Source organism: Myxocyprinus asiaticus, chromosome 34, assembly GCF_019703515.2.
Source record: "Myxocyprinus asiaticus isolate MX2 ecotype Aquarium Trade chromosome 34, UBuf_Myxa_2, whole genome shotgun sequence".
NCBI classification, from domain to species: domain Eukaryota; kingdom Metazoa; phylum Chordata; class Actinopteri; order Cypriniformes; family Catostomidae; genus Myxocyprinus; species Myxocyprinus asiaticus.
The window spans coordinates 39132886-39146305 of NC_059377.1; the positions used below are offsets into that span (position 1 = coordinate 39132886).

The 13420-nt window shown below is 38.4% G+C and overlaps 1 protein-coding gene across 1 annotated transcript in view; it reads left to right on the plus strand.

Moving 5' to 3' along the window:
• LOC127424991 (collagen alpha-1(IX) chain-like) overlaps positions 1 to 8089 on the plus strand; it is a 48481-nt gene extending 40392 nt beyond the window's left edge. The window contains exons 30-39 of the mRNA XM_051670560.1: positions 742 to 795; positions 1305 to 1376; positions 1488 to 1523; positions 1620 to 1664; positions 1760 to 1792; positions 2151 to 2297; positions 2414 to 2468; positions 3786 to 3980; positions 6791 to 6868; positions 7380 to 8089. Coding sequence (XP_051526520.1) covers positions 742 to 795; positions 1305 to 1376; positions 1488 to 1523; positions 1620 to 1664; positions 1760 to 1792; positions 2151 to 2297; positions 2414 to 2468; positions 3786 to 3980; positions 6791 to 6868; positions 7380 to 7579 — 915 coding nt within the window. The 3' untranslated portion in view covers positions 7580 to 8089. The remainder of the gene's footprint in view (positions 1 to 741; positions 796 to 1304; positions 1377 to 1487; positions 1524 to 1619; positions 1665 to 1759; positions 1793 to 2150; positions 2298 to 2413; positions 2469 to 3785; positions 3981 to 6790; positions 6869 to 7379) is intronic.
• The last annotated feature ends 5331 nt before the right edge of the window (positions 8090 to 13420 follow it).

Below are 13420 nucleotides of genomic sequence, written 5' to 3' on the forward strand. Positions count from 1 at the left end.
CATACTTATGTTTAATTGCCCTGTAAACACAGTATTTATGTATTCTGTATTTTATATAAACTCGTCATATCGTCTGCTGTCCAGTATGAATTGCTGTTAATATGTCGGGTGCAATATTTGTGTCATTGTTGTTACATTTGACAAAAGTGGAAGCAATATGGGGCCTGGGTAGCTCAGCGAGTACTGACACTGACTAACACCCCTGGAGTCATGAGTTCGAATCCAGGGCGTGCTGAGTGACTCCAGCCAGGTCTCCTAAGCAACCAAATTGGCCCGGTTGCTAGGGAGGGTAGAGTCATATGGGGTAACCTCCTCGTGGTTGCTATAATGTGGTTCTCGCTCTCGGAGGGGCGCGTAGTGAGTTGTGCGTGGATGCGGAGACATAGTGCATGTGGAGGCTTCACGCTATTCTCCGCGGTATCACGCTCAACAAGCCACATGATAAGATGCGCGGATTGACGGTCTCAGACGCGGAGGCAACTGAGATACGTCCTCCACCACCTGGACTGAGGTGAGTCACTACACCACCATGAGGACTTAGAGCGCATATGGATTTGGGCATTCCAAATTGGGTAGAAAAGGGGAGAAAAAAAAAAGTGGCAGCAATACTGTACATCATGCTGTAACACACTGAGTAATCTACATTGTATACAGCAGTATTATTGAGTAGGAATGCTATACATATTTTTCATGCTTTTTTCTTTGGAAAAACAAATTATTAACAAACTTTTCCCTTCTCAGGGTGAATCAGGAAAACAGGGTCCCGTCGGCCCCGCAGGGCCACCAGGAATAGAGGTAGGCTAGACCCAAGGATGCACCCATGGGCTAAGCTATGCAAAAATATGCAATTTAATGCAAACATTTTGTTTAACATAATAAAATTACACTGAAAGTCAATGTAAATGTCAAAGTATAGCAAAAATTGGAAAGTATAGCTAAAATTATATTAACATGATACTTGTGTTATTATCCAATCTTTCAAGTCCTGTAACGACCGTGTCAGTACAGTAAACCATGTAAGAATACCAGAAAAGGGACTGTTTACATAAGGAAAAATCCACCAGGAGGAATTGTCAGTAATGCAAAACTAAACGTTCATCCACCTAGAAAAGTAGTCCCACTGCTAAAAGGATGATTTAAACAACTTTACAGCTCATATAACACAGGTCTGTACAGAATAATGAATATAAGTGCTTATATGAGTAAATAAAGTGGTAATCGAAAGCATATCACCGATGCTGTGATCTTTATTTCATTATTTTGTGAAACCCTTCTTTCTTGTTAATTCTTGGCTGCTTCTGCAGGGAGATAAAGGTGACCAGGGACTTATGGGTCCTCGTGGAATCAAAGGTCACACGGGTCATAAAGGAGACCAGGTGTGACCATGTTCATTTCACAAATCATAACCAACCAAACTTCATTGTTACTGCTCACTTTATGTGATTATGTTGATTATTTTATTTTTTTAAATTCTTTTTTAACTTCAGGGTCCGATTGGTCCAGTTGGTCCTAAAGGAAGTGAGGTAAATAAGCCATAGTCAAACCACAAACTCAGTTACCTTATTAAATGCCTGGTTGATACAATGTAATTTTACACTCTTTCTCTAATCGGTCTACAGGGCGATCCAGGTATTGCGGGAGAACCAGGCGTGAAGGGTGATCAGGTGGGCCATATTTACGTCAACATTCCTTTCATAAACCCTCTAATTATGATATTACAGTATGTGCACACTAGTCTGATTTTAATAATGGTTTACAGGGGCCTCCTGGGATTCCTGGCACCAAAGGAGAGGTATGCGCTTTACCAAACTTGAACACTCATCTATGGGCAACACATTCTTAGAATTTAAAGTTGTAAAAGTGCACAGTTTGTTAAAGTTGTTTCATTTTCAAATGCATTATTGTAATTATTAGTGGTAGTTGCTAAAGCTATCACCCCTTTGTGCATACTTAGTGTTAGGGACTGGAACAAGCCCATTAACCCCTTTAAAAATATTAACCTTTGGTGTGTTAGTCATCCTGGCTCGTCACTAAAGATCACTTAGAACACCTTAGCAACCACCCAGAACCCAGAGTTTTTTACGGGCAACATCTAGTTATATACTTCTGTTGTACATTCATTTCTCTTCATATTCCTTGTCTTATCTAAGAGTGGAGAGAAAGGCCAAAGAGGAGCTACAGGTGCTGATGGTCGTCCAGGACAGCCAGGCCATGAGGGTCTGACCGGCCCCCAGGGGGCGAGAGGTCTGGAGGGGGAGAGAGGACTGATGGGACCCCCTGGTCCCAGAGGTCTACCTGTAAGTACTTGTCACTTTGTGACATGCATTTTTATATTTGAGCGGAGATTACAGGTTTGTTTCAGAAATGCTGTGTGTTTGTTGCTGATTTGTTGTGTTGTGGGTTTGTTTTCAAGGGCCCCAAAATGAGTGACGAGAAGATTCGTGAAATGTGTTCAGCTATTGTTGAAGGCATGACATTTTTTTTATTTTATTATTATTTAGGAATACTTCACTCCAGTATTCAAATTCTGGCATCATTTACTCACCCTCATGTTGTTCCAGACATGTATGTCTTTTCATTATTTTCCAAACAACTAAAGCATAGTGACTAGGGGCTGTCAAGATCTAAAAAGTACCATAAAAGTAGTACATACCCGTGTGCACCATATTCCAAGTCTTTTGAAGCCACCAGAAATACAGGTAGGCTGGACCCAAGGATGCACCCATGGGCTAAGCTATGGATCTCTATAAAAAAATTTTTTTATGTATCTACAATATTAGCACTATTATTCTTTAAATTAAGACATTAAGGTTTCTTAAATTATGTTATTGCTCATAAAAGTAAGGTACTTAAAGAAATTTTCCAGGTTCAATGCTTTTAATTACAACTGAAAATCATTTTGACTCGTTCCTTAGCTTTTAAAAACGTTTTTTTAATGCAAAAATTGCATTTAATATAATGAACTTACAATGAAAGTCAACGGGGCAAGGCATTGCATTGGGATAAACATTCAAATACAAACTGCTTGGAAAGCATAGCTACAAGAAAATAATAAAAAGTATAGCAAAAATGGGAAGTATATCTAAAATTATGTTAACTTGTTACTTGTGTTATCATCCAATCTTTCAAGTCCTGTCATGACCGTGTCAATACAGTAATCCATGTAACTACTGCATGATACGGGCAAGAACACCAGAAAAGGGACTGTTTACATAGGGAGCAGGCAGACAGGTAGACCTCTGGGACCAGGGGGTCCCATCAATCCTCTCTCCCCTCCAGACCTCTGGCCCCCTTTGGGCCAGTCAGACCCTCATGGCCTGGCTGTCCTGGACGACCATCAGCACATGTAGCTCCTCTCTCTCATAGGGGCTGTCAAGATCCAAAAAGTACCATAAAAGTAGTCCATACCCCTTGTGTGCAAAATTCCAAGTCTTTTGAAGCCATATGATAGCTTTGTGTAAGAAACAGACTGTAAGTCAATATTCAAAAAGGTTCTCAGATCTCATTCGCATTTGGGGAATCATAATAATAGGCAAGTGCTTTTTTTTTTTTCTTTTTTTTTTTGGAGCTCGACAGCCCCTGGTATATCAGCATGAACATTCTTCAAAATAGTTGTTCTAGGGAAAAAAGAACATCAAACAGGTTTGGAACGACATGAGACTGAATACATGATGACATAATTTTCATTTTTCAGGGAACTATCCCTTTAACCAATTGAAAAGCATCAGGTTTATGTCCTTTTATAATGTATCACAAATGATGACATATTTTGCTCTGCTTAACAGAACATTTAGATGCCTATAAGAAAGAACTGGCCAAGAAGCCTCTATCTCTTGGGGCTCCTGGAACTCCAGGACCCATGGGGCCACCTGGACCCCCCGGACCAGCAGGGGCTGCAGGAGAGGCCGGACCCAAAGGTCCTGTGGGCCCCAAGGGGCATCCAGGATACTATGGCCTTCCTGGAAAACCAGGAGCCAAAGGTACAAGTTGATTTGTTAATATGAATATCAAGCATACTTGCCTTAATATTTCCAAACAGTGCATTATCATTCCGGCTAAGCTTCTGCTGTCAGCTGAATTAAAGACAAACACTTCAAAATGAAAGTGTTTGATTGGAATGAGCACAACTGACATTGAGTGTTTGATTGCAAAAAATGTTATGTGCTTTTAGACTGCCAATGAATTCCCAAGATTAAAAACTCATACATATGAAATATTGAGGGAGTTGTGGGTCAGCTGCATCATGCATATATTAAGTTTCAGATTTAAACTAATGTTGGTAGTAGGGAATGGGTCATGATGGTCAACTAGTCATCCAATGACTGACTAGTTAGTAAGCGAGGCCTAAAGAGCGCAACAGTGCCCACCCACGTTGTCATCCATCTAGGTATTTCATTTCATTAATGTTTTTTAAAAGTTCTAAGCCATGAACCAAACCAACCAACTTCAAGATGAATCACATTACAAACTTTGATTAGAAGCAAAACAGTATTTGAAAATCAGCCAAAAAGACAAAAGGTATCAGACTGTGTATTTGACGTCTTTAATGAGGGAATGAACTACAATCCCATGAAGCACTGCGAATGACATAATTGAAATAAAAACAGTATAAAAATATCAAACTTGTTGGTTGAAGTTGTTGATTATAAGTATAGAAACAATATACTGTATTTAAAATGTATTGCAAAATATTCAGATATTTACAAATATATAAGTAGTTTTTGAGAGTGTAGGTTGACTCGATTGCATCATTCACAATGCATCATTGAAGTAAGCGGTCACTCTTGAGCTCTTTGGCCACTTTTTTTTATGCCATGATTCTCTGATTGGTGGATCTCTCTTCAGCATCATAGGTAGTGTAGTTCTTCACCAGGGATTCCACAATTAAACAATAAGTTAAAATAACACAGACTGATGGCTTCAGCTGATGCATGTACCATCGATTAACAGCGTCAGCGCTCTGAATTTAAAGGTTCGTAAATTATTGTTAAAAGTAAGTCCCCCTATGGAGAAAATGAATGGAATTTTTACATCTGGAGCCAGACTGTTGTGCTCTATTAGTGAGTTTTTCGTTATGTTTTTTACCTTTATTTTAAGGCAAAGTATGTAATTCTTTCATTGTTAAAATACTTTCTCCTATCCCAGCTTAATGTACAGAGTAAGAAAAAAATAGCCATTATTATTTTGCTATTCTGTTTAGTAACACTAGTGGTGAAAAAATGATACAATTCACCATTAAATGTCTATTTAGCTAGTAGCCGTATTATATTAAGAGCATTTGCTAAACGTCCTTAATATCATGTCATGTTCAAAACTGATTACCCTTGCAAGAACCAGCTGTCTTTATGCAATAATCGCTTCTTTCATAATTGGATTTTGCCCCAGGCAGAATTTAGAAGCTAAAACTCAGAACAAATTGATTAATGTTATCGGATGCTTCTGGCACGGTCATTCAAGGGTAACAGACTCCAGAGAGATTAGCATTGCTTTTCTTTTGTCCTCTTAAATGGAGGTTGTTTTACAGCGAGTTCAGCCAGCGGTAATTACTGCCGAGCCGAGAAGGAATGCCACACTTGCTTATGAGACAGATATTGAGAAGCAATAACAGGAGGATTCTGAAACCCCTTCAGTATCTCCGTCTACCTCAAATATTACATGGGAAAACATCAGAACCTCTGAGAAGATTAGGATGTTAATTGATGATTAATAATATAAGTCAGAGTCTTGACTCCAGTCAGGCTTACTAAGCAAGCAAATTGGCCCGGTTGCTAGGGTGGGTAGAGTCACGTTGGGTTACCCTCCTCGTGGTCGCTACAACGTGGTTCTCGCTGTCGATGGGGCGCATGGTGAGTTGTGTGTGGATGCCGCAGAGAATAGCGTGAGCCTCCACACACACTAGGTCTCCGTGGTAACGTGCTCAACAAGCCACGTGGTAAGATGCGCGGATTGACGGTCTCAGTCGTGGAGGCAACTGAGGTTCATCCTCCGCCACCCAGATTGAGACGAGTCACTACGCCACCACGAGGACTTAGAGCGCACTGGGAATTGGGCATTCCAAATTGGGGAGAAAATCCAAAATATATATATATATATATATATATATATATATATATATATATATATATATATATATATATATATATATAAGTCCTGCTCCAGAAAAAAAAAAGGTTGTCTAACATTTGCTAAATACTCATGCCTAGCAGGGTTTTTGACTGTATATCAACAGCAACAGTCTTTTAGAAGTTGTGAGTTCTGAGGGTCATAATACCTTCAAATGTACACTGGAAACATAATTTTCTCACTCAATATTTTTGTTTTGTTTCACTTGAGAAGCACAATTGCTTAAGCTATTATAAGAATATATCAGAAATGTTTCTTAACCCATTGCCACTTTGTCTTGTTTTAAACAAAAAGTTCAAAAGTGAGTTTTATGATTAAAACAGGAATAAAATGAATTACCAATGGGGTAAGAAAAATAAATCCAACTTTACCAGCTGATATATGCATTACAGAATATGTGTTTGACATCAACAAATGATCAAAAAGGACCATGGGACTACTACCATTTTTTGGGCATAGTACCATAGTAATACCATGTTTTATTTTTTTTTCTTTTCTTTTTTTTTTTTTTTCATATATAATGGCATTCTTTGAAGTACCTTCGGACTAAATATCATGATACATGAATATGGTAATTATTCAGTGCCATGGTATTATAATCGGACACATTACTGCAACATTAATGTGATATACTTTGTGTCTAATACTTTTTCATGTGTTTGTGAAGGCGATGCAGGACTAAAAGGGGATAAGGGAGATAATGGAATTGGAATTCCAGGAATTCCGGGAGAACCCGGACCACAAGGTACAAAACATCAAACCTCAAAACAGATTTTAGCACCACTTGAATGCTATACAGAGTGGTCCAAAAAAAAAAAAAAAAAAAAAAAAAAGAACTGGGCCACTATGCTTGATTGCTCATATCCTAAAATGCATAAAGGCCTTTGCACGATTTTTGGCATAATTCTACGACTTTTTGTAAACAACAAAATGACGTCATTGTGACGTCATCGTGAGCAACAACTTGCAGCAAATAAATAAATAAGTAAATCGTTTGGCCCAAAAAAAAGGGGGGCCACATGGCGAAAGAGAAGCACCTACGTTTGCTGCCATTGAAAACTTGGCTAAACTATTTACTTAATTATTTATTTGTAGCAAGTTGTTGCTCACGATGACGTCACAGTCACATAATTTTGTTGTTTACAAAAAGTTGTAAACGACTGCAAAAAACAATTCAAAAACATTTGTAATCAATATTATACATCTGTGATTCAAAATCCACAAAACCCCATGTAAAGTCTTATTTTATAAAACAGGACCAGCTGGCAAGCCTGGCATTGGTAAGGATGGTGCCAACGGTGCCAGAGGAGAAGCAGGTGTACCTGGAACCCCTGGTACCCCTGGCGCAAGAGGACCCCCAGGCACCCCTGGTCTCTGTGATCCTTCAACCTGCTTCAGGCCTCAACCGCTTTATCTGGTTGGTGGGAAAAAGTCAGTGAACATCAAGGGTCCATGAACGGAAACATAGAAACCTTCTAGAAACCTTCATCACATTCATCGGGAACACAGAGGCTGTCAATTTCCGATAAACTTGAAGAGACTTCACATGGTGCCATGGCAACAACGAGTAAACAAACAAGCAGTTGTATAGAGACATACGTATGGATGCAGTTTTAATGATGGATACAATTCATATGGTTATTGTGCCTTGTACATAATCTAGAATGGAAGGGAAGAAAATATAGAAAAAGTGTGTTTGATCTTTCAGAGGGTTTAAAGGGGTTTTGCAGACAAATAAATAAAATGATAGGAAATTGAATTTTTGGGCCACTAGGAAATATGATAAAATCATTTGAAATGATGAACATTTTCAACCAATGCTGAACTAATTTGCAGACCATAAAGTGTCATACAAGTCCATTTTTGCATGTTTTTTTTTTTTTTTTTTTTTTTTTTTTGTTTATTTGTTTTTTAAAATAAAATGTGATTGTAAAGACTGATTTTAGTCATGGTGCCAGAAATTAAGCTACGCCAACTCCATAAAATGATCTTGTTATCCAACAACAGGGCAGCTTGAAATAAAAGCTTTTCACCACCATGCTACTGCGTAAAAATTGTACTTCAAACTCTAATAACAAAATTGCTCTCAACATAAATAAGGGTGTAGTTTTTGAGTCACACAAGGGATAGTTCACCCAAAAATGGATATTCTTTCATCATTTACTCACCCTCATGCCAACCCAGATGTGTCTGACTTTCTTTCTTCTGCAGAACACAAATATTTTTAGAAGAGGATCTCAGCTCTGTAGGTCCTCACAATGTGAGTGAATGGAGGCCAGGACACTGGAGGTTGTAAGCGATTGTAGTGGTTTTGTTAGCCAGTCGATTTCAACAAACTTAAACATGCAAAATGATTGACAGCCATAAAATATTTCTGAATTGCTAGTTTCCAAAATATAGATGTATATCACTTACAACACCTTTAATGAGGATAAAACTAAAAACTCTACAAAGAACAGATCTTAAAGGTGCACTCAGTAATTTTTTCCTCATTAAAATGTTTTACCCCTAAAGAAATGAATTGTAATTTTACACTCACATGTGATGAAGTCTCCAGTCATATCAGTAATCTTGTAATGTTTTAATCTACATGGAGAGGGTCCCTCTCATGGGGGCTGCCATGTTTGAATCATATGACCATTCAAATACTACTGGCTTAATCTAAGTAGCTGACTGTGAATAGTGAATTTGTACAATAGCATCTGTATCAGAAAACTACTGAATTTGAATGATGCTGCATCCACACCACTAGGTGTCACTCTATGTCCAAAGTGACAAAAACAAAAAAGTAACCTTTAAAGTAAAACATTTTGCACACACACACACACACACACACACACACAACCTAAACATGTATGCAATAAAAGGTGCACTCAGCAACTTTTGTCTTTGTATATTGGACTTACACTGACACCTAGTGGCTTGGATGCAACATCATAAAATCAATAGTGTTCAGTTTCAGATGCCATTGTAGCAATTAACTATTCCCAGTCAGCCATGATTACTTTAATCAGTGATTGAAAGTGTCAAATAACAGGATGGTTACTGAGATTAAGCGAGTAGTATTCGTCTGGTCATGTGATGCTAACATGGCAGCCCCCATGTGCGGACCCTCTCTATGCAGATTAAAACTGCTTTTATAAGGTTACTGATATGACTGGAGTCTTCATTGCAAATTTAGTGGTCATGATTTCCTTCATATATTGCAAAATTACAATTCATATCTTTAAGAGTTACTGAGTGCTCCTTGGATTTCATGATTTCAATCAAGCTAAACTCAAAGGCTTTATGCAGGTATAAATCTATTCTTGACCTTCTCACTGATGCTACAACACCGTCAGTTTAAGATAAATTGCATCTGTGTTTGGGGGCTGAGTAGAGTGTGTTTTGAAAGAGTCTCTCTTGATTCAACAGCTTTAATTGGCTCACAAGGGAGCAATCTGCGAGAAGAATCCATCAGGAATGCTTTTTGTGACACAAAACTTCTGAAAGACCTGACCAATAATAAACCACCCAACCAAAAATGGACGGTGTCCTTGAAATGTGATTCATGAGACATAACAAGACAGACTAAACAGCCACACAGTGGCTTTATAAGAGGAATAGACCAAAATGTGAAAATCGCTCTCGAATCTAGTTCCATAGTCTACATTTCCAAACGTGCAACTAAATTTCAGAGTCCCTCCAAACTGTATTTGTTGTTCATTAAAAAACTGGCCATTTTTGATAAGTTGGGATTCAACCTATGTGTAGTTTTAAAAAGGGTATTTACAGTGCTTGCACTATATTGATGCTGGTTAGGGTTTGTTCAAAACCTCTTAGAGCTGAAGTATGTCATTTCTTCTACACTTGGGCCACCGAACGCATAAACAATGTTTTCAAAACAGCTTTCTGAACGCCCCTCAGTCTGGTGTGCTGTTTTCAAACAGAATGATAGTCCCGCCCCCAACTCACGGCATTGGTTGAGTAACGTTGTTGGGGCGGTTCCAAGCAGGTCTCTCAAAACAAACACTTTTTATCCACAGTTTTCCTGAGCAACCACTGGGTGGTGCCATGATGATTCTAATTGCCTGTTTACGGTTTCTGGTCTCAAGATGCAATGTAAAAACTACTGAAACGAGCAATTCAGATGGAGAACAAAAAAACATTCAAGTGTTATTTAGAGTAAAAATGTATTTCAGGCTCAACTTATGCAGTTGTTGGCTGTCATAACAACGCAAAGTAGTTAATGATATCAACAAAACAAACCTCGGACCACCGCTTCATGACATTACATTATCAGGTGAGGCACTGTCTATAAAAAAAAACGGTCATCTCGACTCTAAGTATCGGCACTTTAAAGCCACATGGTTTTGAAAATGTTTACAAATGTAATACTTTAAACGTCACATAACCCGCTAAGAATATAAACTGATGCAAGCGAAAACACTGGAGACCGGAAATTGAAAACAGGCGAATCGTGGAACACTTCTGCATTCTGGAAAAAGGTGGATAGTGCCACACAGAGCATGTGAGCGGAGTGAGAGCAGAACGTGGAGCGAGAGCGGAACTCGGAGCGAAAGCGGAACGTGGAGCGAGAGCGGAAAGCGGAGCGATGATCATTCCACCTGAGCACAGAGTGCCTTTTTGAAGATTCCACTCTGCTCGCTCAACCCAGTATGCACTTCATGATATACTGGTTTGGCAATCTGCAAAATAAGCAATAGGCCTGAGGTTATGGAGTTCAAACATTGTTTTAGTTAAGTTTCAAACCTTATACATAAATGCAAAGTAAAAACAAACGAGGAAGGAGAAGAAATCGAAAGGGAGTGGAGAGACTGTGAGAGTTAGCAAAGCACGAGATTATTTTACGCAAACATGGTAGCGCAGCAAAAGGTAAGCTAGTAGGCTACACTACCATTCGATAATACATTAAGAGATAAGTAGTAAGGTATCTTGTTGTTTTGCAGTCATGTCAGTGCAGCTGCCAGCTAGATGCAAGCCCGGTTCTGCGGGGGTGCAATCGTTAGAGCACCCTCAATTGAATATGTAAGCTTAATATTATTGTATATTGGCAAAGCATATTCCTTGGATCCCTGTGAACACACACAAAAAATCCCTGCATCAAAACGAATAAACATGTATGATCTTGCAGATCAGTGTGTCCTAATTTGCAGGCACAGCATTCTGCTTTCATGCCTTCATCGTATGAGCATTTGATTGGTAAAGGTTTCTGCTCTCTCTTCCCAAAGCCAAATCCACACCTTAATGATAAGTGAACCATAAAAAATAAAAAAAACACTGGCACTGGTAGTGGTTGCGGATAACATCTTCCAACATCTCCTGCTGCATTCATGCACAGAGAAAAAAGCTATAAATTATTATAGCCTACATTAGAAAAAAAAAAAAAAAAACTTTTCTTAAACGAAGGCATTGCAATTCGTGGATTAAATATTTTTATTTGTTTTGGGATCATTAAACATGATTTCATCTAATATATATATATATATTGGACAAATTCTCACTTTATGTACAAATAATTTACCCAAAGTCTGATAGCATTAAATCAGTAACATATCAATGTATCAAATCTACAGTATAATCATTCCGTGGAGACAACTGAAGAACAATTATGAATGTCACTTTTACCTGTAATATTTTCCTGGTACCAGTCCTTGTTTTTATTATTGCCATAAACGACACCGGAAAAAACTTTAAAGTTTGTGATTTTCTGGGTCGGTTGTGTCACTCAGATCCGGTTCAGTCTGAAAACTGCACATATGTTTTATTACTTGTAGAGGCATGTTTGATGACTTGTACTGAACTTGGAAAAAAATAAAAAATTATGGTATTATTTGAAGATGTTCAATAGCACGTGTGCTACATATTTGACTGATTACAAGGAATTATCAGACCCAGTTATCTAACAGCCATTGTACACCATTACAAAATAAACAGTGACGTTTTATATACTAAAAAAACAATAATACAATCACATAATTATGGATGTGTCCATTACTAAGCATTTCGTAATTGAATAAATGTTGGCATGTAGCCTATATTTCACCCAGAGGGGCACCTCAGTCCATGTGGTCAAAGGGGCAGTTGCACGGGCATGTCTGCGTATAGCCTACTACAGAGAAATATTATGTCAGAGCAGGATTTAAGCGGTGAGGATGAGAGTGAGCGGTACTTGAGTGGAGCACATGCACATGGAGCGGATTATTGAGCAGAGTGTCACACCGCTCCGCTTCGCTCACATACTCTGGTGCCACAGAGACACAGTGTTTACAGTTTTCGAGAAAATGAACCTATGAATGGCTTATTTATAGTTGTCTCTGCATATTAAAGTGGGATAAAAGAAAGTTACATCAGCTTTAACTCTTCCTTTGCAATGAATTGAACACAGATTCCATTCAAACTTTGTTTTGTAGATTTCCGTATGATAGGTGCATAATCTATTTAAAAAATGTAAGTTATTTAACTGAAAATCTTCCATTGACTTGCTTCGTTAACACTGATTATTTAACTGTGTTATTTGCACATTGAATTGAGGTTGGTCTTTCCTTCTCGTTTTTTTAAGGAATGGCACTGCACCCAGAAACTAAAATTGTCATCCTCTTGGCGTCCCAATCCCCAATGCTGTTATTGTTCCTGTGGAACACACAGTTCTTCACAGTTATTTTACATACAGTGACTGTACATTATTTTCCTGACACAGTGTTGCTTGCTTGTCTCATGGCCAGACGTCATGACGTCAAAGCCATGCCGTATTTGTTTTGAGAGATGGGCTGAGTTTGGAATGGCTGACTACACACACTGATCTTATTACTTCTGCCATATATACCTATGGCAAAAATAGTAAGAGTAGTAAGGTAGTATGCAATTCAGAACTCGGTACCGCTCACGAGTTGCAGCTCCCCACACTAAGCGTGACTTCAGAAGATTTTAAATGTACAAGTCTTATAGCCCACCTTTATTGTGCTGTTCAGAGGCGTGCAGCGGGAGCGTGTTTTGCGGAACACATGCATGTACAGAGTTCTCACTTCCTTTTCTTTTCCAATCGTCTGAAAACTGTTCACAAGAATAGTGCCGTCAATAAGAATGCTGCAAATGATCTCAGGCCATCTCAGGAGGTGCTTGAAGTTTAGTTCACTTTATTTCCATTGAGCAGTTCATGCTTAACATGCATTGTGAACATTTTTATGTGTGATTAAATCATAATACAAAAACAAGTTTACTTTGAACCTAAAAAATTATCGTCATTATTATGATGTTCACTTCATGTTTGCTGTTTCGTTTTTTTGAAGTGCAATTT